Source organism: Osmerus mordax, chromosome 3, assembly GCF_038355195.1.
Source record: "Osmerus mordax isolate fOsmMor3 chromosome 3, fOsmMor3.pri, whole genome shotgun sequence".
In the NCBI taxonomy this organism is placed as follows: Eukaryota; Metazoa; Chordata; class Actinopteri; order Osmeriformes; family Osmeridae; genus Osmerus; species Osmerus mordax.
Window position 1 is genome coordinate 17532264 of NC_090052.1, and position 20920 is coordinate 17553183.

The 20920-nt window shown below is 45.9% G+C and overlaps 1 protein-coding gene across 1 annotated transcript; it reads left to right on the forward strand.

Annotated features, from left to right (window-relative positions):
* The first annotated feature begins 1180 nt into the window (after positions 1–1180).
* On the forward strand, positions 1181–20809 carry ttyh2l (tweety homolog 2, like). Its single transcript, XM_067233028.1, has 14 exons — positions 1181–1451; positions 3873–4045; positions 8071–8182; positions 10697–10917; positions 12327–12422; positions 13472–13544; positions 15414–15483; positions 15658–15713; positions 16460–16552; positions 16672–16764; positions 16887–17029; positions 17148–17330; positions 17428–17506; positions 19624–20809. Exons 1-14 carry the CDS (start codon positions 1323–1325, stop codon positions 19702–19704), a joined length of 1602 nt encoding a protein of 533 aa, XP_067089129.1. The 5' UTR covers positions 1181–1322; the 3' UTR covers positions 19705–20809.
* The last annotated feature ends 111 nt before the right edge of the window (positions 20810–20920 follow it).

Genomic DNA, 20920 nt, shown 5'->3' on the forward strand with positions numbered 1-20920 from the left:
TTTGCTGCCATCTATTGGTATCCCTTCACTTTCTGTGAATGCAGTAGATGGGCTACATGAGATACTTAACTGTGAATTAATGGATGATTTCCTTAATTAAATGTAGAACTATGAAGAGCTGTTAATTATTCGAAAATGTTTTGAGCGGATTATTGACAAACAGTAGGGCTCACCTGCACTGTGTAGGGCTCACCTGCACAGTATAAATCATGGGATATTTTACAAGAGTATGCCACAAATTAACAAACAAAACTCACTGAAATACTAGTTGTCATCTTGGATTTGATATCATCATTATCGTCGTCCTTCCAACAGCAGCGATGACAAGCATTTCAGAAACATGAACATGTTCTCATGTGATCACCGCGTCAAGTCACACATGTGATCATCCACCAGAGGTCAGGTTTATACATCCTCAAAAAAAATCTCATCCGCGGAGGAAACCTGCCGAGGATGAGTTTCCTCGGCGGATGAGATGTTTTCACTTATTTTTCACTACAATTTAAAATGAAGTAGAGTTTATAGTGTACTGTAGGATGTACTACCTGAAATCAGTGTAGTAGGCAGCATTTCTATTTCTATTGATCAGTTGCCACAATGTATCTTAATTTAGGCCTATAGATTTTCAAGACGAAAAAAACTTTGTCTTATGGTACAACTGATGTATTGGTGAAAACAAATCACTGTGAAATAATTTCGAGCAGAATATAATTCTAAAATCAGCCTATGTTGCAAAATGTAGGATGTGTACACACTTTTTACTAGAGTTGCTGCGTTTAAATGCTGCCCTGCACAGATAGTTTGAGATTTAATATAATCTGAATTCATTAATTTTTTCACTACAGCCCCTTAATGTCTTATCTCCTCTCAATGGATTTGCCAATGCAAGTGCAACTTGAGAAACGACCACGCGCGCCATGTACAGTTAACTTGACCCCTATCAAGTCAGTGTCAGATCTTCTCACGTTCTCGTGCATCTAGGCTTGGAATCATGCGCGCAGAGGCCGGTCGCTTAATATGGAGACGCAAGGAGTGGACAGGGTACTGCCCACGGTGAACGCTAGTCTAGTTTTGTAATGTAGCGAGCGCATTTGAGCGCTTCTCATTTTAACGCGGAAACATAGCAATTGTAGTTAAGGATGCCGTTATGCCTTGTTATAAAGCATGAAGGGAACTAAATGATGTGTGCGTTTTTTATTGATAGTATTTATCAAAATAGCAGACTCAAGGTTTGTTTATGTTCAGAAACCAGGATTATCAGGAGTATCTTGAGTGTTCCAAAGCAGCTTTCGGTGGTCTGAAGACGGTTTCCAGCTGCAGAAATGGCCACTGCACGCCTGGATTACATTGCTCCATGGTGGACTTACTGGCTGCACAATTTTCCTCACATCAACCTGACATTCGTCTACGTTGACAATACTTTCAGACCTGAGGACGAGAATTATCAGCAGGTAGGTAGCCTACTTGGCACAATGAGTATATCGCGCACGGGGTAAAAGTAGGAAGCGCGGAAGTTTTACCCTACACTGCAATTAACACGAAACAGCTTACTGTAGTTAAACTTCGTCAAAACATTTAACTCTTTTATTTATTTATATTTTATGATATTTAATACATGACTTGGAATCAAATCCATTCAGTCATTTACATCTTGACATGGCTTGTATAAGATTGTAGTGTCTCACTCTCTCTCTTTCTCTTACCCTCGCTCTCCTGCTCTCTCTCTCTCTCTCTCTCTCTCTCTCTCTCTCTCTCTCTCTCTCTCTCTCTCTCTCTCTCTCTCTCTCTCTCTCTCTCACACACACACACACACACACACACACACACACACACACACACACACACACACACACACACACACATAAACACGCACAGAACTACTAATTCTGCATGACGGTTTGGGTTAATATTGTCATGTGTCTCAATGTTCCCCATTGAGTCGAAGCACTTAGAAGTAAAAACATGTCACAAATAGATAGTTACATTTAGATGATGATTGTCATTGAACCTCAACCTTGTCACAATAGCTCCAAGAGCAGCGAGTCCAAGAGCAGCGAGCATTTAGCACTGTCCTGGTCCCAGAGTCTTTCAGTGCTGGAGGAGTTGACCCAGCCTGTCATCGCTGAAACTAGCTCTAGAGTGTGGTTAAGGAGCAAGACATTGTCTTCCCAGCTCTGCAGAATACAGTCAGGAATCTTTTCAACTGTTCTCTGATCTCTCTCTCTTTCATCTGTCTCTGCTTTCTTCTTATACTTGTTCTAGGTCTCCAGTCAGCGGAAATGAAACAGTGTGCATGTCTAATAATAATGGAGTGGAAAATGTGAATATGAGTGCGTGAAAGGGAGTACATTGCTTAGATGAGCCATGGTGATAGACCTCTGCCTGACTGAGACTAAAGGACGATAGACTCTTCACAAGGCTATTGGTTCGCGAAGAATGACTTGTAAAGACAAAGGTTGAAAAAAAAGCCGAAAAAAATTCAAATGAATAATGATGCGTTAATGATTCAAGTTAAAAGACTTGCCAGCTGTAGGGCAGGCCTTGATACATCCATGGCATAGAGTCATTATTGGCCAATACAATCATTCTTTAGAAATGTCCTTCTTGTGTATTGTTCAGCTGATTTTTCTTACTGTCTCTTTGATCACTTATTAGCTTTAAGAGTAAGTTAAGTATTTTTGGAGTGGTTCATCAAGATGTAACATAAAATACCATAGCACAATTCTCCTTCCACAAAATCCACATTTTAGGTAGACAGAGTAATTTGATAGTCTAATTCTAGTTTGATAATATAATTTCATAGTCCAGTTCATTTAGTGGTGGCCACAACTTATGATAGCATGACCTTCTATTGTCAATTGCCACCCTTTGCCCTTTCTTTAGTAACATAAACCCCATTGTAACTAAGCCATCTGGAAAAGGTCACTTGGGTGTGGTGGGTGAGGTGTGGGGTTATGTGGGCAGTATGGTGTGTGCTATAACAGTCAAGATCCTTTTTGAAACTTTGAACAACTTCCCTAATTCCAAACGTTTAAGTTTCCCACATCCCCCTCAGCCTTAACTAACATGCACATGTTGAACCTCAACACACTAAGCAATTCAACATGCACCGTAAACAGTTCCAACGTACACAGTAAACAATTCGAACGTGCATGTTGTTATGAAATGTACAGTTCAGAAATAGGATCCCGACACAACACCGAGCCTTTCGTATGCCTCTCCTCCATTCCCTTCCTCCTTCCTGCAGGCTCTGGCACTGAGCTCCAGAATCACAAGACTGAAACAGCCTCGTCACATGATGCTCCACTCCAGAACTCTCTGATCATTTCAGTTGAATCCAAGTCTCAAGGGGTTAGCTTTGTAATGTGCAGTCAAGGACCACCCGAGAACAGAGCAACAACAGCTTCAATCCCCTGCCCCCGGCCCCCAGCCCTTGGTCCAAAGCCTCCAGCTTTGTCCTTCCTTTTTTTGTCTCTCTCTATGTCTCTCTCTCTCTACCTCAGCAGACAACACTGCATACACAATTGGATACTTGCTCTCACTGATATCACCCCAGTCTGACAGGATACTCCGCGAGTGATGGATGAACCAAACATTGATTCCTGACCCTCATATCTCTCCCCATCAGGGGCTACCTGACCCCAGGGGTCTGTGGAGACTGTCAGGCTGAGTGGGGTCGCTAGCATGGCTCTTCACCTCTGTGAGAAAGGCGAATGCATCAATGCCTGGTTGGGGTTATGTAAATCACGTGGTGTGCGTTTATCTATCTCCGTAACTCACTGGCGAATCGCTCTTCGTACTCTCACTGTTCCTCCTGTCTTATCTCCCTCGTTCCTATCCTCCCTCCCCCTGTCTGTGGCGGTCCGCCTCAGTCCCTGATCCTGCTGGCCTGTGTGGGGGTGCTGGGCCTGGGCCTGAGCCTGCTCCTGTTGGCCATCTACCTCAGCTGTCTGTGCTGCTGCCACAGGGAGGAGGAGGAGGACAGCAAGCGTCCCGACGCCTGCTGTGTCACCTGGGCTGCGGTCATCACAGGCCTCATCATCTGGTGAGTAAGAGCGCCTCCCATCGCCTCTTCAAATACTCCACTGCGTCCTGACTGGACACGGTCTGTAGTCATTAGGCATCGTCTGTAGCTCCTGTTTGGAGTCTTTGTCTGTAGACATTACCTGTAACCCCTGTCCTGTAGATCATGTCTGTAGCCCCTGTCTGTGCACCCTGTCTATAGTCACTGTCTGTTGACCATATCTGGAGCACCTGTCTGTTCCACCTGTCTGTTGCCCCTGTCTGTAGCCCCTGTCTGTAGCCCCTGTCTGTATATTCTAAGAATATATACTGCATATAAACTGTGATTTGATTTGATGTTGTGTTGAATTCCAGACTACAGATGATTACAGGCTTGCCTAGGGTTTATTTGGGGCTGGTAGTGGAGAACTCCCTCTCTCTGACTCAGTGGAACATTTCACACTTTCTATGTGCCTCTGTGTCTCCTTATGTCCCTTACGCACACTCCTCACCCCTCACACTCCTTTAGTAAACCTTACCATGTGACCAAGTCCTTTGAGCATGTGTGCATCTGTGTTGGCTAGACCAAAGTAATCCCCGGGCCTTAAATAGCACATTCACAACTAACAGGGGAGAAGAGACCGGAATCTGGATAGTCTTAGTAGACCTTTGGGTGTCTGGAAGATGCGTCCCGAGACAGCTCATTACGAGGTCATTGTTAATGAATTGGGTAGCGACCGCGAAAGGTTCAAAATCACGCTGATCAAAGTACACCCAATTCTAGGCGTGACCGTCCGTTTTCCTCGCAATTGCCGGCGTTTTAGTGGGAAAACAGTCCAACAAACTTACGACGACATTTAGCTGGACACGTCGAAGGCTTTCTTTCTGCTAGAGTGTTGTAGAGCGAGCAGCCAGCGATGCTCCTGCTAAAGACAATGGGGCCAAATAACAAGAACAAGGGGAGGAGAGAGAACCCCTCTCCTCCAGTCCTCAGGACGCCAGTGAGAAAGAACAAAAGCTCCCTCCGCTAAGTGCTTGATTGAATCTGAGGAGAGTTTCGGCTTTATCTTGTGACAGTCATCTAAGTGCTGGCTCCTGATTGAGTTAGCTGTTAACATTCCGAGGGCCTTACACAAGGCTTGTTACAGTGTTAAGTGCTGTGGCGTGATGCTGCTTAACGAAGGAGCCCCTGTTAACCCGTTCGCCGTGTCATTTCCCAGTTTCATTTCTGTTTCCTGTCGTTCTGCTCACAACAATGGTTGCTGTGACCATTGTTGCTGGAAAATACTCAGAGAATGTATAAAGCGGAATCCGGAAATCAGACCTGAAAAGGATTTTATCAACCGAAACGCGTCAGAGGAGGTTTTCAAGTCCTGTATATAAGAAGAAAAGAAACGTTTTCCCCCGTCAATATCTATGTTGTTCAGGGCTCAGCTTCAAGTTTAGGGGTGCTATAAGGGGTCACAGGTGCTTTGTTGGTGGCCTGGCCATGCTGAGTACCATGAGGCCATGCTGGTCCTGATGAGGGATGCCCTCAGACAAACGACCACACAGATCACAGGGAATCTTTCCTTTTGATAGTAAAATTGCCTGTCCTTTTTATCTTAAACGTGATAAGCTTGTTAACGTGATTTTGAGCTAACAGTACCAGTGGAGGATGTGACTGTTGCCTAGTGTTGCTGAGTCAATACGCACTTTCTCTCACATCCCCCAACAAGAAGAATTCAGGTTTCTCACGTACACGCAGTGTAGACTTCTCCTTCACTATATGGTCATTGACTGTAACTCTAAGCTAATATCTTGTATAACAGAACTCCGATCCAATTAGAGAGATTGTGTATTTCATCTGTTCTCTTTTTGGGTCACAGGGTTCTTATTAGATAATGTCACTGGACAGTTTCATCTTTCAAATAATTTGATTCTATTACTTGAGGTTATCCTCAAGACTGGAATATCCAGTCTGATGTTTAGGATGGACGTATAATGGCAGGGAAAAGAGAAACGGGGAAGGTAGAGAAAAGAGCAAACGGAATAAGAGTCTTGAAGAAAAACCGATTCTTACAGTATGAATAAAACCAAGGCAAGTCATTGAAGAGACTGTCCATTTCAACTAGAAGCACCAGCACATTATTGCTGGGCACTCAAACATTTTCCCATTCATGACAAACCCCATTCTTGCAGCGTGTCTCATCAGGGTTGTCATTGAAATAAACAGGAAACCTGCTGTCTGGAGGAGTTTCAGAAATGAACAGTGAAGCTCTCCATCTACACAGACACTGACAGACACTCTGGACATGACACCAACCATAATCTCTCCCAACCTCAGGGGATCGGGGGATGGAGGAGATAACATTCATCATGGTTATGAGGTTACCGAGACAGGATGGGGCCCTCTCTGACACATACACACACACACACCAACAGGATGTGTATGCGACATACTAGCCTTCACACCTCCTACTCTTTGGCTGGGGGAGTGTGATGACAGCATGCCTTGCCTGTCCATCTGTCTGCCTGGGCAGGTTGCAGGATGTCCTATATTAAGCTTGTGGCCACAGTTGAGCGCAGTCATTTGATTGGACAAGAGGCGTGCCATGAGTGCTGATGAAGAGTATAATTGCACTGAGACTTTGAACTATACAGTACATGAATCGCTCCGTTTTGCAGGCGTCCTGATGACCTGTAATTACATGAATAATTGTTATCTATTTTCGATTGCAACAAACGAACATCCTGTGGCTTTGTGACCGAATTACATCCGTGCTGATATTCAGTGGAATAGCCCTCCGTTCCGTGTGATGATGCTCGATCATATATGAAGTGTCAACGTGTTAGTCATAGAATGGAGGAAACCACAATGTGGGCCTTTTCTTATGAAGTGCAACACTTATGTCCCAGTAGCACAGGTCATATTCCAGAGTGGAGCTGGTCTTGGTAAGCCTGCCTCGCTCAGCTTCTCTGTCCAAGTATGAGGGATGGTTGAGGCCTTCCCTGGAGGACGCTGTGCAACCTGCAACCTCCATGTGACCTCCAAACACTATGACCTCACCACTCTCAGATATGGTGGGACCGCATCATTACTCATCTGAGGACAGACTGTCACTGTCGGTGTACAGTGACACTGAGGAATAGGATGATAATGATTCCTATCACACCCCTGGGCAAGAAACGGCTGCCAGACGTGAGTGTGTGTGTGTGTGAGAGAGAGGGAGGGGAGACGCAGAGAAGGAGAGACAAAAATAGAGAGCAAGACTGAGAGAGAGAGAGAGAGAGAGAGAGAGAGAGAGAGAGAGAGGAGAGGATAGGATAGAAAAGGAGAAGAGAGGATAGACGAGAGGAGTGTTACCTACAGTAGCTCACGGAGCGACGTACTACAGGTCCCACATGTACCGAGGTCCCAAAAGCAACAGATGCTGCATTTAACTTTAACTGCGATTTATGAAACAGCGTTGAGCTCAACAGACGAACAGGAACAGATCCGGCAGGTGTTGTTGAAGTAGAGGCAGACACCCTCACACCTCAGAGACCTCCCCTCCCCTAGTTGCAACCAGGCTGCCTGCCAATCCATATGGCGGCCAGGCAAGAAGAGAAGGATGAAGAGATAAAGGGAGCCTAGGGAGGAGACTAGAGGAAATTTCACCACACCTGCCTCTGTGGCACCAGTGGACCGGGATAAGAGAGCCGATTCAGACGTATTTGGTTGGCGGACACAGCCTTATGAAGCTAGCTTGGTTCCCATAGTAGTGCAGGAGAGACATGGGGGAAGAGAAACTCCGACCCGTGATCAGACGGTGAGAGGTGGTGAGCTCCAGAGAGGCTGTTCAGACAAGGGAGGCTTGTCTAAAGCAAAGCTGTACAGCATTTCTGCTGATGTGAGGCATTCCTTTTGTCCCCCCTCTCCTGGGGGAGGGGGGGGGGAGCAGTGCGTATACACACACACAATTTAGTCAATGCACTGTATGTGACTAAACATAGCTTGATGCTGGAAGCGATGAAGCAGCGCGTATTCAAAGTATGAGTACTGGTTCAAAAAAATCCCTGTTTTTTCTTTTTTCCTTCCTTCAACAGCTCCGCCGTAGGAGTGGGTTTCTATGGTAACAGTGAAACCAATGATGGGGTGTACCGGCTGACCTACTCCCTCTACAATGCCAACCACACACTGGGTGGGATCGACAGCCTGGTAAGATACAATCACTGATAGAGAGAATGCCCCCCCCGCAGTCCCGTCGCTGTTACTCTGACACAAAGCAGCTCCCAGTCCATGTAGTTGGGCCAATGGCTCTCCATTAGAGCGGATTCAGCCCACAGGGATAACGATTCATCTCTATGGCATCACGCTGTTTTTCTGCTTGCGGTCATCAACCAAACCCCTGTACTTTTCTCTTGGACGTTGTTGTTGTCGGTAAGCTTGGTAAATGATGCGCGGCCGGCAGACAGTGAGGACCCCCCTCTGTTAATGGGGAGTTCATCTGCTTCAAACCAGCGTTCCCCGCAGGTGGCCTCTATCCCTTAGTAATGATGCCCCACAACCTGGGGGTGAGGGTTTGGTCTGGGGGCTAGGTCCCCTGTGGAGGGTCTGTCCCAGTCACAGACTGATGTGTGGACAGGGCCGGCGGGGGTTGTGCTGGGGATGAGGATGCGTTAGCAGGAGTCGGTCACACAGTGAGAAAGCAGGGATTATCTCCTCATCTGTATTTATGGAGATTAAGCCTCTTTGTGGTGTGTCTGTGGACACCATTCAGAGACACTCATGGATTACACACACACAACACCACACATATATATGCTAACTCATACACGCACAATGAATTTGGAGATTGTATTAAGCACGACTGGTCATTGTTCATACCACACTGTGTACCCTCAACAATATGACTCTCTAATCGCAGAGTAACCCAGCCCCACCTCTCTGTCGTGACAAACATGTCACGACAGACCATTATAAGATTATTGACTCGCTGTTCATTTTCCTTTCAAAATTTTTGCATGTATAATCACTGTTTAAATGAGGCTCCATTCCAATCCAATCCCAATCACATCTCTAGATGGTGAGCCAAGGTCCTTCCAAGAGAAGGCTCAGAATGGGTTCCATTCCTACACCGCTCTCCTACGGGCGGTTTGGACATACAGTACTAAATTACTTATCACTGATGATTTTTGTTCATATATAATTATATGCATTAGCACTAGCAATAAGGCAATAGGCCAATAAACAGCTGTTTCCCTGGGTTTCTAGTTACCAATTATTGTAATTCTCTAAATATAAGCAATTATATATATATAAATGTATAATCCTTTGCGCATATAGATTTGAAGAGGCACATAAACCGAAAACAATATCCTGGCAGTGTCAGTGATGCTACCTTTGGTTGCTGGACCGTTCCTGGGTGCCTGTGGTGAGGATGCAGTGCACCCCAGAGCCCCTGGTGGTTTGCAGGGCCGGTCATCACATGCAGACTAGCTCAGTCTACAAGTCCTGTTCTGCAGTAGGCTCTGTCAGACACACTGGTCATGAGACTGTGAATTTTTGGAATCTATTTTAATTTGACAGTCAGTTCTGTGGAAGGGGAAACACAGTGCGTCTACTGCGCAGACTTTAATGGTGAATGAGGAAGTAAAGGCAGTTATCACATTCCAAAAATCGTATTGACTTGAATTTGTCACCCAGTGATGTCACTGTCTTCCTACAAAGTGGAAGTGACCAATCGATAAAGCTGCAGAGCTCTGTTCACCATTGAACCCATGGATTCTGTATTGAACTGTATTGCTTCTCAACCATTTGTATTAGTAGACACAGGGCATATGGAAAAAAGCGGAATATATTTTAGGATAACATACCACAGCTCAGAACCATAGATTACAAGAGTAATCTCTACTCTTTTTTACAACTCATGATCTGTCCTGTTCTTCTGCCACCTGAAGGTCTTTAATCAGATATGATATCACCAATAGGTTGGATATAAGGGTTCTGAGTGGCTTCTAGGTACTCTACCTCAAGCAGAAGCAAGTGTGGAACCATCCAAATAGGAATCTCTCATCTGTGGTGATCTTGTGGTTCTAGTGGATGATTCAGCCCCCTGAAACACATGGCTAATTGGACGCATAGTAAAGACATTGCCAGATATATCAACTGAGTCACTCAATAGGACCTGTTTCTGGCTGTTGGATAAACATGTTCTTTTGTGCTCCTATTCTAAAGTTGATGTGCCAGTGAAACCATTAGAAGATCTCAAGACATCAAGTCACATTGATCTATATTGTTAGTCTGTGGTCTGGAATTTCCAGATTTCTCATTTTTATTTCCTCTTTTGTTTTCCTTAGCAATGATAGAACATATCAACAATATTGGATGCTTAGTTACATGGGGAATAAGGCCTTACTTTGTGAACTAGATACACTGATATTGAATGTTAGATGACGTACACAGTCTGACCAGTTATCTCGGGTTATATTCCTTTCCCTTCTCTCCGGTCTCTCAGCACTCAGGAGTGGCTGTGGAGAAGGTCACGCACGTTTCACTTCTCCATCTCTTAACTCTGACAAGATCATGGACTCAGTTGTCTCAGCATCTCCCCTCTGGATGCATTAATACTCGAATCTCCCTACTGTGTTTTGAACTCGGTAATCTTTAACCTGAGCATTCTCAACCCTCCCTCCTCCTCCTCCTCCTCCTCCTCCTCCTCCCTGGGTTCAGGTGTCCGGTTCTCTGGGCAGCATGGAGACGGGACTGAAGCAGCACCTCGACCGCTTGGGCGAGATCTTCGCGGTGCGAGGGGACTTCATCCAGGCCCTGCGCTTCATGCAGCAGATGGCCGACAACGTGGTCAGACAGCTGACCAACCTGCCAGACATAAGCAAGGCCAAGGTGGACCTGACCGCCCTTGCCGACCAGACAGGACACATCGAGTACTACCGGTGAATACACTCGCCTCCCCTCACACATGCAGACAGGCTGTCAGCCATTATTCAGCTCTGGAAGACTTTGTGGTGCCACGCTGTTGAGTATCAGCTGTCTCTGCAGTACTGACTGGAAGACCTATTCTTACCGAGCCATAAATAAAGAGTGCTGATACTTATTAGCAGTGACGCCCATTCTGCACAATGTGAACCTGCTCATGAATACATGTATTCCTCAGACACACACTGCTATTCCTGACACCACCACTGGCCCTGTTGACCCATTAAAGCACTCCCCAGAAACAGGTAGACCCCCTGACACGCATGGCCCCCATAAGCCCTGGAGGTCTTACGGTGTCCAGCAGACAGGGGAACTCCCCTCTGAGGATCACATGCAGAGCTGCAGCTGCTAATCACAGGCTCCGGCTGTTACCTTGGCCATGACCACACACATTAACCAGCGCTGGATCACCTCCTCTGTGGCAAAACACTGACCCATTTCTATAATTGGCCCAGTCATGGTGTATCCACGTAGCTCCGCATGGTAGACCTTCAGTTCAGACCCCGGTCTGTTCCTCAGAACCTGCCCGTACGTGAAACCCAACACCACTGATTGGATTTCCATAGCCAGACCCTGCCCTTATGAACTGAACTGCCAGTGGTAGTGGAATGTATTGATGAAGAGCTAGTGTTTCACACGGACCAGGGGTATTGACCAAGAACGAAGGCTTGAAAATCCCCCTCTTGTCTTCTCATTCCTCGCTTCCTCCCTCTCTCGCTTCCTCATCTCGGCGTTCATCGCATCCCATTTGTCTGCCTCTGCTCTGACTAATCTAATTCCAGTCTTTCTTTTCCACTCCCCCCAGGCTTCTATAAATTGTGGTAATTCGAGGCTGCCATAGTGTAGGATGTCTGCACTGATACTGTAAGACTACATAATAGCATTAGTTCTCATAAATAACAAACCAAGAAACTAGATGTTCACATTCAAAAGATATTGTATCGCCAGATATTTTTGGTATATTCCTGTATATTTCTGTTTACAGTCAATAGTGCATAGTAATCATAATACAGGGTATACACTACGCCAGGAGGCTTATAGTATTGTGAGCTATTGCTACAGCAGTAAGGACACGCACTTTTGTGTCAGAAAGTCACACATTGTTTGCGGTGGAACATAGACGATGCTTTAGCACGTCAAATATTCATGTCCATGGATTTGTCCTGTTTAATTATTAATTTAACAGACTGGAAGTGACCTGAGGCAGATGGGGTCTAACTATGGGACCAGCACACACACATGCCCACACACACACACACACACACACACACACACGCACACACACACACACACACACAATCCTTCATTGTTTGGCTTGGTGCTTTGGTGAGATGTTTGCCTGTGTGTTTCTCCTCCTGCGGTTCAGGTGGCTGACCTACCTGCTGCTGCTGATCCTGGACCTGGTCATCTGCCTGGTCACATGCCTGGGCGTGGCCAAGCAGTCCCGCTGGCTCCTCGCCACGTAGGTTCTCCCCTCTGTGTGTGTGTGTGCGTGTTGTGTATGTCTATGAATGTGTGTGTATGTGTGTGTGTGTGTATTTTTCAGTGTCTTCCCACAGGGCTATTCCCTAGGGTCCCTCTCTCGTCCCGGGAGCCTGGCTGAACGTCCCTCTCCTAATGCTGAGGGCGTGTAGCTGGCTCCCCAGCCACCCGGGCTTCACGCTTAGCCCACCCATTATTCCTTCTCACTGGGCAGACATCCATCCATCCCCCTGGAGGAACGGAGGGTGACAGGCCCGGCCGAGTGTGCCTCTCCCCACTCACTCAGCTCCCCAGCCCCCCCCCTTGCTCTGCCTGCGACTGTTGGGATGAGATACATAAAGATAGGCCATGAATAGTATTTATCAATCGATTCTATAGCATGGTCGTATGATCGATAATATATATATATATATTATATTTCTCATCCAAGATTTACAAAGAGTCACGTTCACGTTCTTTCCCTCAAACCCTTCCTCCCTCCTTTTCCCTCCCTCCCTCTCCCTCCCTCTCCCTCCTTATCTCTCTCCCATTGTCAGCACATCCTCGGCGTCTGTGGTGGTAGATGATGCTGGAGAGGCTGTTCTCTGATGGGCTTCACTAATGCCTATTGACCAGCCTGCCAGGATGTGTGGGCTCCCTCAACTCCTTATTAAGTGCTCTCGGTCCACTCTACTGGTGCTTTTAAGACCATCAGAGGAGCGAACAAGGAACTAGAGCCCCCCTGCTCATAATTCCAGCCTCCGGGGAGCTATTCTGTCCGTAGTCCTCAGTTTCTCTCTCTGATTTTCCTATTTTTCTCTGGTGCGCTGCGGTTCAAATATGCGTGAGTCGGGGTCATACAATAGGGTCAACGTTAAACCCCAGTACATTCGAGTAAATGTCACTATGCTGAAGTAAATCGGGTTGATTTAGAGTGTCGCTCTAAACCTTGATTAGGAGTCCATACATATGAGTTAAGACAATGGTCATTTATCCCTATTTGTTCTGTCGTCTGTGTCTCTCTCTCTCTTGATATTTCTCTCCATCCAGGATCATGGTGTCTGGCTTCTTGACTCTGATGCTGAGCTGGACGTCCCTGGGGATGGGGACTGCTACAGCTGTGGTGAGTGTCTGTCCGTCCATCTTTCCACCGGACTGTGACCGGTGCTTTTTGTTCATATTGAAGTCCTCAGCAGTCCTGCTCTGTAAGGACAGGTACATGTAAAAGACTCCGCCGTGTCTTTGTCTATCTAGGTTAATGTGTGGGTGTGGATATAAGCTCTAACCTGTACCTGGGTGTCTGTGTCTAAGAGAGAGAGAAGGGCGGGGGGGGGGGGGGGGGGGGAAGCTGATTACAAGCTCTCCCAGCCTTGGAGGTTTGACACCATGGTTTACCTTGTCCTCTGCCTGAATTAAAACCAAAAGCTGGCTAATCTGTCCATCCCACCACACCCCACCTCCATCTTCTACTCCCATCTCTGGCCCTCCCTTCCGCTCCTCCTCATTTCCATACCAGAAGCCTGTTTTTTTTCCTCTTTCCGGAACATGCAGTGCTGTACTCATTCTTGCCTACAGTGCTGTCAGTTCATGTTTACTGGGTTAGAGGTTGATGGTGTTGAGGCTAGATTTCCAGGAGGGAACAGGGCAGGACTCCCCCTTTAGATAGAGGGCCCTGGAAGACGCCATGCGGATTATCCGCGAGTGGATTTTGCGTCTGGACAGCTGTCTGGCATAGTACTCGGAGGGTCGGTTTTGGGTGTGTTTGCATGAGGTGACATATACAAATGTAGACATCTCTGCTGTTTTGCTGTTATTTTGTTGCTGTAAGACTTCCCTGTCACAAGGGCAATCTCACAGCTAGGATATTTAGATAAACACGGCCGCTAATCATTGATCCCAATGGTTTGTGATTCACTTAGTCGCTTCGTGAAGAATATTAGTTAATGAGGCACAACAAGGGTTTATGGGCTGTCACCACCACTCTCACACCTGGATATGAAATATTATCCTGTTATAACACCTCTAACCTGCGGTAACACCAGGTCCCCACACCACATATGCGTGCGTGTGCTCACCTGGTTAGAACTCCTATCCACCTATACAAAGAGTTTACTGGTGAAATATAATTCCACCAAGCCATGCATATTTGATGAGCGTATTATCGCTGCAGTAGTTGGATTGAGAGGATCAGGGTTCCTGGTTGGAGTTGTCAGTGTACAAGGGGGAAGAGAAACTCAAAGCTAGAGGCACAGCAGGAATTGAATGTTTCCATCTCCATTTACAATCGATTATGAGCATCGGATTCAAGAAGATCCTCTTTTTTTGGTCTCTGTCTATGAAGCCGTCGTTCGATACATGAGTTTCCATCCCTTATGCTCATCTCATCTCCTTAATTAGCCGTAACCCTGCCCCTTGTGGTCCTTAGATACAGGGCCTATGTTTGCCACTCTCTACAAGAGGAACACGTTAAGGCTCACGGTATGTGTGCATAGTCGCTCATACATGCTAGCCTGCTGATGAATACAACTTTTGTATTGCGTTATGTATGTACCAGTATGAACATACTGTCCTCCTTGTCCATGAGCCGCAAAGCTGATTAGTCAGGTTAAGGAGCTGTGAAGCCTGTTGTTGTAAACTTACCCTGCCCTGAGGTGAACCCTGAATGGGGCTGGTTTGTATGGACATTCCCTTATCCCTGTTTTTGACCTTTGACCCTTTTGATGTCCTTCTCTGGCCCTGACCTTGACTCTTCTCTTATCCTGACCCTCACCGTAAAACTCCAACACATAGTCTTGGCATTGGAAACTGGAATCAGTCTTTTACTTAGTGGTTAGGTTAACGGTACAGTATTTAGTAAATCCCTTGAGGCCGTTACAGTTACACACACCATTTGAGGGTTATCAGAGTTACGGTTAGGGTTAGGGTCAAAAACGTATGATGTAATGGAATGCATCCCCTGTTGTCCAAATGTTTTTGTTTCTTGATTCTTCAGGGCACCAGTGACTTCTGTGTGTCTCCAGACAAGTTCATTGCTAACCAGACTAAAGACTTCCTCAGTGCAGGTACAGTACATTAACACCAAAACTAGCCTCACGCCACACTCAAACGAATCCTGCCACTTGCATGCTGCGATGCAAGTGCTGTTCTCTATGAAAGCAAGCATATAATGAATGGTTGGTATGATCAATGAACACATTTGAATTTCCCTGATCCTTCCATCTATCTCATCCTTACAGATGTAGCTCACTACTATCTGTACTGCAGTCCCAGTCTCCCCAACCCATTCCAACAGGTACTGAAACTATATTACCTCTCAGCTCTCTCCTCAATGGCTCACCCCCGAGATAATCCGCTTATTAGTTCTGAGACAGATCTTAATCAAGCCCCATTTTAGCAGCTTTGAAAAGGCCCTTTTACTCAGCAGCACTAATTAAATTACTTGGAATGCGATAACCAAAAGAAACTTTGATCAAAGCAAGTCTCTTTTTTTTATCTACGGTTTGGGTATAATTGGCTGTGTCTAGTATGTGAATATTCGCTGCCCAAGGGAGTTAGCACTGAGCTGCTTTCATATTGGTGCATTATTATTATTTGATGTCGGAATATTTTTCTATTAAAAGGAAGGTCTTTATGTAGCATCTATTGAGTAAATATACCAAGGCTAATTGCGCGTGCCCCATGATTATACGGACCCACTTGCTTGTCAATCATAGCAGTGCCCATTTAAAATATTTATAAAATGCCTGTTAATTAAATAATCTGGCCTCTGATTGCTGATTTAGGGCATAAATTATTATTTTGTTTATGCTTGGGATCAGGGGTTGAGGGGAACTTGGGGGTTGGGGGGGGGGGGGTGGATGCAGACAGACACAGGATCAGTGATTGGGGGTTACAGATAATCTGTCTCAAACAAATGCGCCCTCCATTAAGAGTGCCACACAGTAATGCCACCATGTAATGTCACCACGTAATGCCGCGCCGTGTTGCTTGACTACGTCTCTTTTTCTTGCCCTTTCTGTTGTGTTTTTCCGATCGCAGTCGTTGACCATCTACCAGAGGTCTCTGACCACTATGCAGATCCAGGTCCAGGGGCTGCTGCAGTTCTCTGTGGCTGTGTTCCCCACGGCAGAGGTAAAGGGGCGGGTGCTGGAGCCCAGGGGCCCTGAGGAGGAGCAAACACGGAAGCACAGGAGGCCTCTGCTGGAGGTGGTTACGTGTGTTACTCATCCTGGGTTGTGTCTTTGTTCCAGAGAGACCTCCTGGGCATCCAGCGGTTGTTGAACTCCACCGAGTTCAATTTGCATCAGCTGACAGCCTTGTTGGACTGTCGCGGGTTACATAAGGTAAGGTCAGCCTCGAACGGGAGGTATTCTTAAAGCGGGTGGAGACCGAAGCACTAATGCTGACATGATTCACCCTATGGTGTGTGTGTGGTGCATGTGGGATTGTGTGTGTGTGTGTACAGGACTACCTAGATGCCCTCATGGGTGTGTGCTATGATGGGGTGGAAGGGCTCCTGTACCTCTGTCTGTTCTCCCTGCTGGCGGCCAGTGCCTTCTCTGCCATGCTGTGTGCCATCCCCCGTGCCTGGACTCTCATCACGAGCAGGTGGGAACCACACCAACACCCGTTAATCAATCCTCAGGTGCACTCCTCTGGCAGTCCAGTGATTGGGTGTTTGCGTGTGCGTGTGTGCATGTGTGCGTGTGTGTGCCCCCCTCTCCAGAGACAGGGACTATGATGACATCGACGAGGAGGATCCGTTCAACCCGCAGGCTCGCCGCATGCCCTACAACCCCAGCAGGGCCCACATCCACAGCTTCTGCAGCTACAGCAGTAGCCTGGGCAGCCAGACCAGCCTGCACCCGCCCCCTCAGGCCACCTCCACCATCCCCTCCACCGAGTACATGTAGGTCTCAGGCTCTCGGCACAGGCCTCTTGAGTCTGCGTTGCCCCGAGGTTTGCTGCATCCTGTAACTCTGTGTGTTATCTGTTCTTGTTCCTAGGAACCAATCCATGCTGTACGGGGGGAACCCTCGCTATGAGAACGTGCCTCTGATTGGGAGAGGATCCCCGCCCCCCTCGGTGCGTTGGCCTCTAGAGGCCAGGTCACTTGTGTGATAGCCTGGCACCTGTAACACAGTACACCAGCACCACCACCAGACAGAATCCTAGTCATTCTCACTCCTCTGCTGTTTTGTTGCCAGTCACAGCACATCCTACTACTGTATAACCCGACAGTGAAACCTTGATTGCACTATCAGTGATATACTGCTCTCTGCTGGCCCTAGACTGAAGTGGCGTATATGCAGGTTCTCTTGTCTTCATCCTATTTGTCATTATGTCCATATGTCCCTTTTACCCTAAGCTGTCAATATTACAGAGTAGAGATTAATATTTTGATGTTTGGACTTTATGTTTACATCCTTTGACCTCCTGGTAAAGGACCAGGTTGAAGTAGCGGAGCCCTATGGAAAAAAAACGTGAGCTGTCTGCTCTAATTTCCCTGGAATCTCTTGTTTTAATGGGATCTGTGATAGTCCATCAGCATTCTGGCCCCAAAGCTGAAGCAGCATTAAAGATGAGCCTATTTAATCCGTAGCCAAGACGGCTGGTATGGAGGATCAGTCACCCGCTGACCTGGTTTAGACCCAGGCCAAGCCACGTCGACCTACCTACATAGGATCATCATAGAGCCAGCTATTCCAGACGGGGCTTGATCTATGCCCTGCTAATGGTCATAGTGGAAACCAGGCCCCCTCCCCCCACCCACACACACACACCCACCCACACACTCCCCACCCCCCACCCAGTAGTGCCAAATACTTATTATCTGCCTTTAATGCCTGCTCAGTGCAGGTTGATGTACAGCATAGTACTATTTGGCAAGAAGGAGCCCTTGATTTGTTGTGTGCAGCAGACAGACTCATCTCAGACAAGGCACTTAACTCTGCTCGCGAGTGCAGTCTCTGCAGCTGGAGCTCCTCAACACTGTGTTCCATCACATTCAGATGGGAGAACAGAATATCTGAGTGTTGTTATTATCAAACCATCAATGGCAGGCCCTGATTATTAAATGATGTTGCTTTTTAATCAGTTTTACCTTTATTTTACCAGGCAAGTCAATTAAGTCAAGAATTGAGCCTATTAACACACTTATTTGCAATATCTGCCTGATAAGAGATACAGTGCTACTGACAAAAGGCCTCTCATTAGGACAGGGAATGGGACATTTAAGATAAAAACTGGATAAACAATGTAATGGACAGAATGACAATGAATTCATCCATCACAAACAACAGGTACATCAATAAAGGTTGAGAGTTTTAAAAGATTATCCAAAATGCTAACATGGCAGTCGTCAAACAAAAGGGATGCTAAAGGTTTCTTTGATTTAATGTAATTTTGTGTTTGGGACCCATTTATTTACAGCCATTGACATATAACTGAATGTATTGTAAGTCTCAAATAAATTGTATATATTGTAGAATAACTTATTTTTCTAATGTATTGTACAGATAGCATGGCAAAGGATTGCTTTTGAAACAATCTTACAATGTGCCATTTAGATATGTTTAACAGGGCTGTACCAGTCAGGGTATCTAACTTCTGAATATTAACTTATATGTTGCCACTAACTTCATTTTGTCTTTCTTTTACTCACAGACATTTAGAAACAGTAAGTTTTCAGTTGTTCACATAAAACCTGTCCTTGCCTTTTCTCACTCATTCATTTTCTAGCTTAGAGTTAATACACTCTGCTCTTGTAAACCTGTAATTGTAAGACTGACTCTCATCAGTTTGTTTGGTCATATAACCTAATTAGATCCTCAAAAAGCTTTGTACCTCAGCTGAATCACCTCTGACACCTCCCTGGCGCTGTTGTGTCCTCAGAGGGGGTTTTCTGTGAGTGGAACTTTTAATGCCCCCCCCTTCCCCTGAACCACCCACCAACCACCAGCACTACCGCCCACCTCTGCCTGCTCCTCACTCTCACCAGCCCCCCTGTGCCTTTTGTTCCTAACACTAACTCTAACTCACCATAACCCCAATTAAACCACAGAGCACTATACCCTGGAAAAAAAAACTGATACAAACTGTATGTTTGATTAGCTTCAGCTTCAAGGCTTCAGATTGACTCATGCTTGTTATTTCCTGTGCTTGCTTAACATTCCTGTTTTTGTTTGTTGTGTTTAACGCAGTATTCACCCAGTATGAGGACCACCTACCTATCTATGACTGATGCCCAGATCCGACACTTTGGGACTGACTTCCAGGTGTAGATCTGTGTCTGCTGATCACCACTCAGCGAGGGTCTGTCTGGGACTCACTGCAGAGGAGGCTGTGGTCTGATCTGAGACTTTAGAGCTGGAGTTGGGACTTGTCACCTCGGGCTCTCAACAGTGCTCTTTACTCACAGGGCTCTCAGAAACCTGTCAAGTACAGTCATCCTGGATGTGAGGTGTCAATCTTACCTCACAACTCCTTAGGCTGTTGATTCCCTAGACAGTTGCTGCCATTGTATGTAAAAAATAAAAAATAAGAGGGCATGTGTTAGAGGCAGATGAAGAGACTGTGAAAGGATAATGAACCAAAAGAATAATGCTAGTAATTTCACCTCCCATGGATGCAAGAATATTTCAAGGTATGGAGACTCACTGAGAACAGAAGTATGATATTGTTCTCAGTGCACGCTCACAGTGAAACAATGTTATCTCGCCAACTCAGACAAGAAAGAGCTCTTAAATGTAGAGGCCTTCCTTTTTTCCTCTGTGACACAATGGATAAAACAGACAATAGACTCACTCCCTTTCTTTCAGATACATTTATTCATTGACATCAAAGATTATGAACAAGTATGGAGGCTTGGGGTGTTAAGAATGACTTGTGATTAATGTGTGATTTGTATATGTTTTAAAAGCAAGCATGCAGGTTTTTTCTGTAATTAGCTGTTGAACTGTGATGACATTGTGCACCTGTTTCTCTCACTCATCCCAGTCAATGTGCCTCACTTCGTGGAGGTTGAGTAATGGAATATTCAACACAGTAATATGTGCTTGTACATTGGCATGATAACCTTTAGCTGGATGAAATGGACACACTCAAAAAGGAAAATATGGTGAAGTATTGCCATGGATTCAGATCCCCGTTGGAAAATATAAGGAGGGAACATATTAAACATTTTTAGATAATCTTTTCAACTGTTACCATTCCGTGCCATGTTCAATAACTGGATATGCATACAAATATACTGTACCGAGCAACAGCTTAGGTGTTGTACAGTCTGTATTCTTGGTGACACTCTTTCTTCCTGATATTGGCAACTGCTTAAACGTAGGCTAAATTTGATGAAGTAATGGACCAATGTGTTGTGTGCATAAAATGAATGAAAACAAAAACGTGTATAGTCTTTATTTTCCACATTACTAGGGCTATATGACAGGCTATTCATTGTAACGTTTTCACGGTATTATGTGGTTTTATTTAAGGCTTTTTCAG

Coding starts and splice junctions, on each gene's coding strand:
- ttyh2l (XM_067233028.1), top strand. CDS start 1,323: ATGGCCACTGCACGCCTGGATTACATTGCTCCATGGTGGACTTACTGG. Junction 17,030..17,147: donor TGGACTCTCATCACGAGCAG/GTGGGAACCACA, acceptor CCCCCTCTCCAG/AGACAGGGACTATGATGACA. Junction 17,331..17,427: donor ATCCCCTCCACCGAGTACAT/GTAGGTCTCAGG, acceptor TCTTGTTCCTAG/GAACCAATCCATGCTGTACG.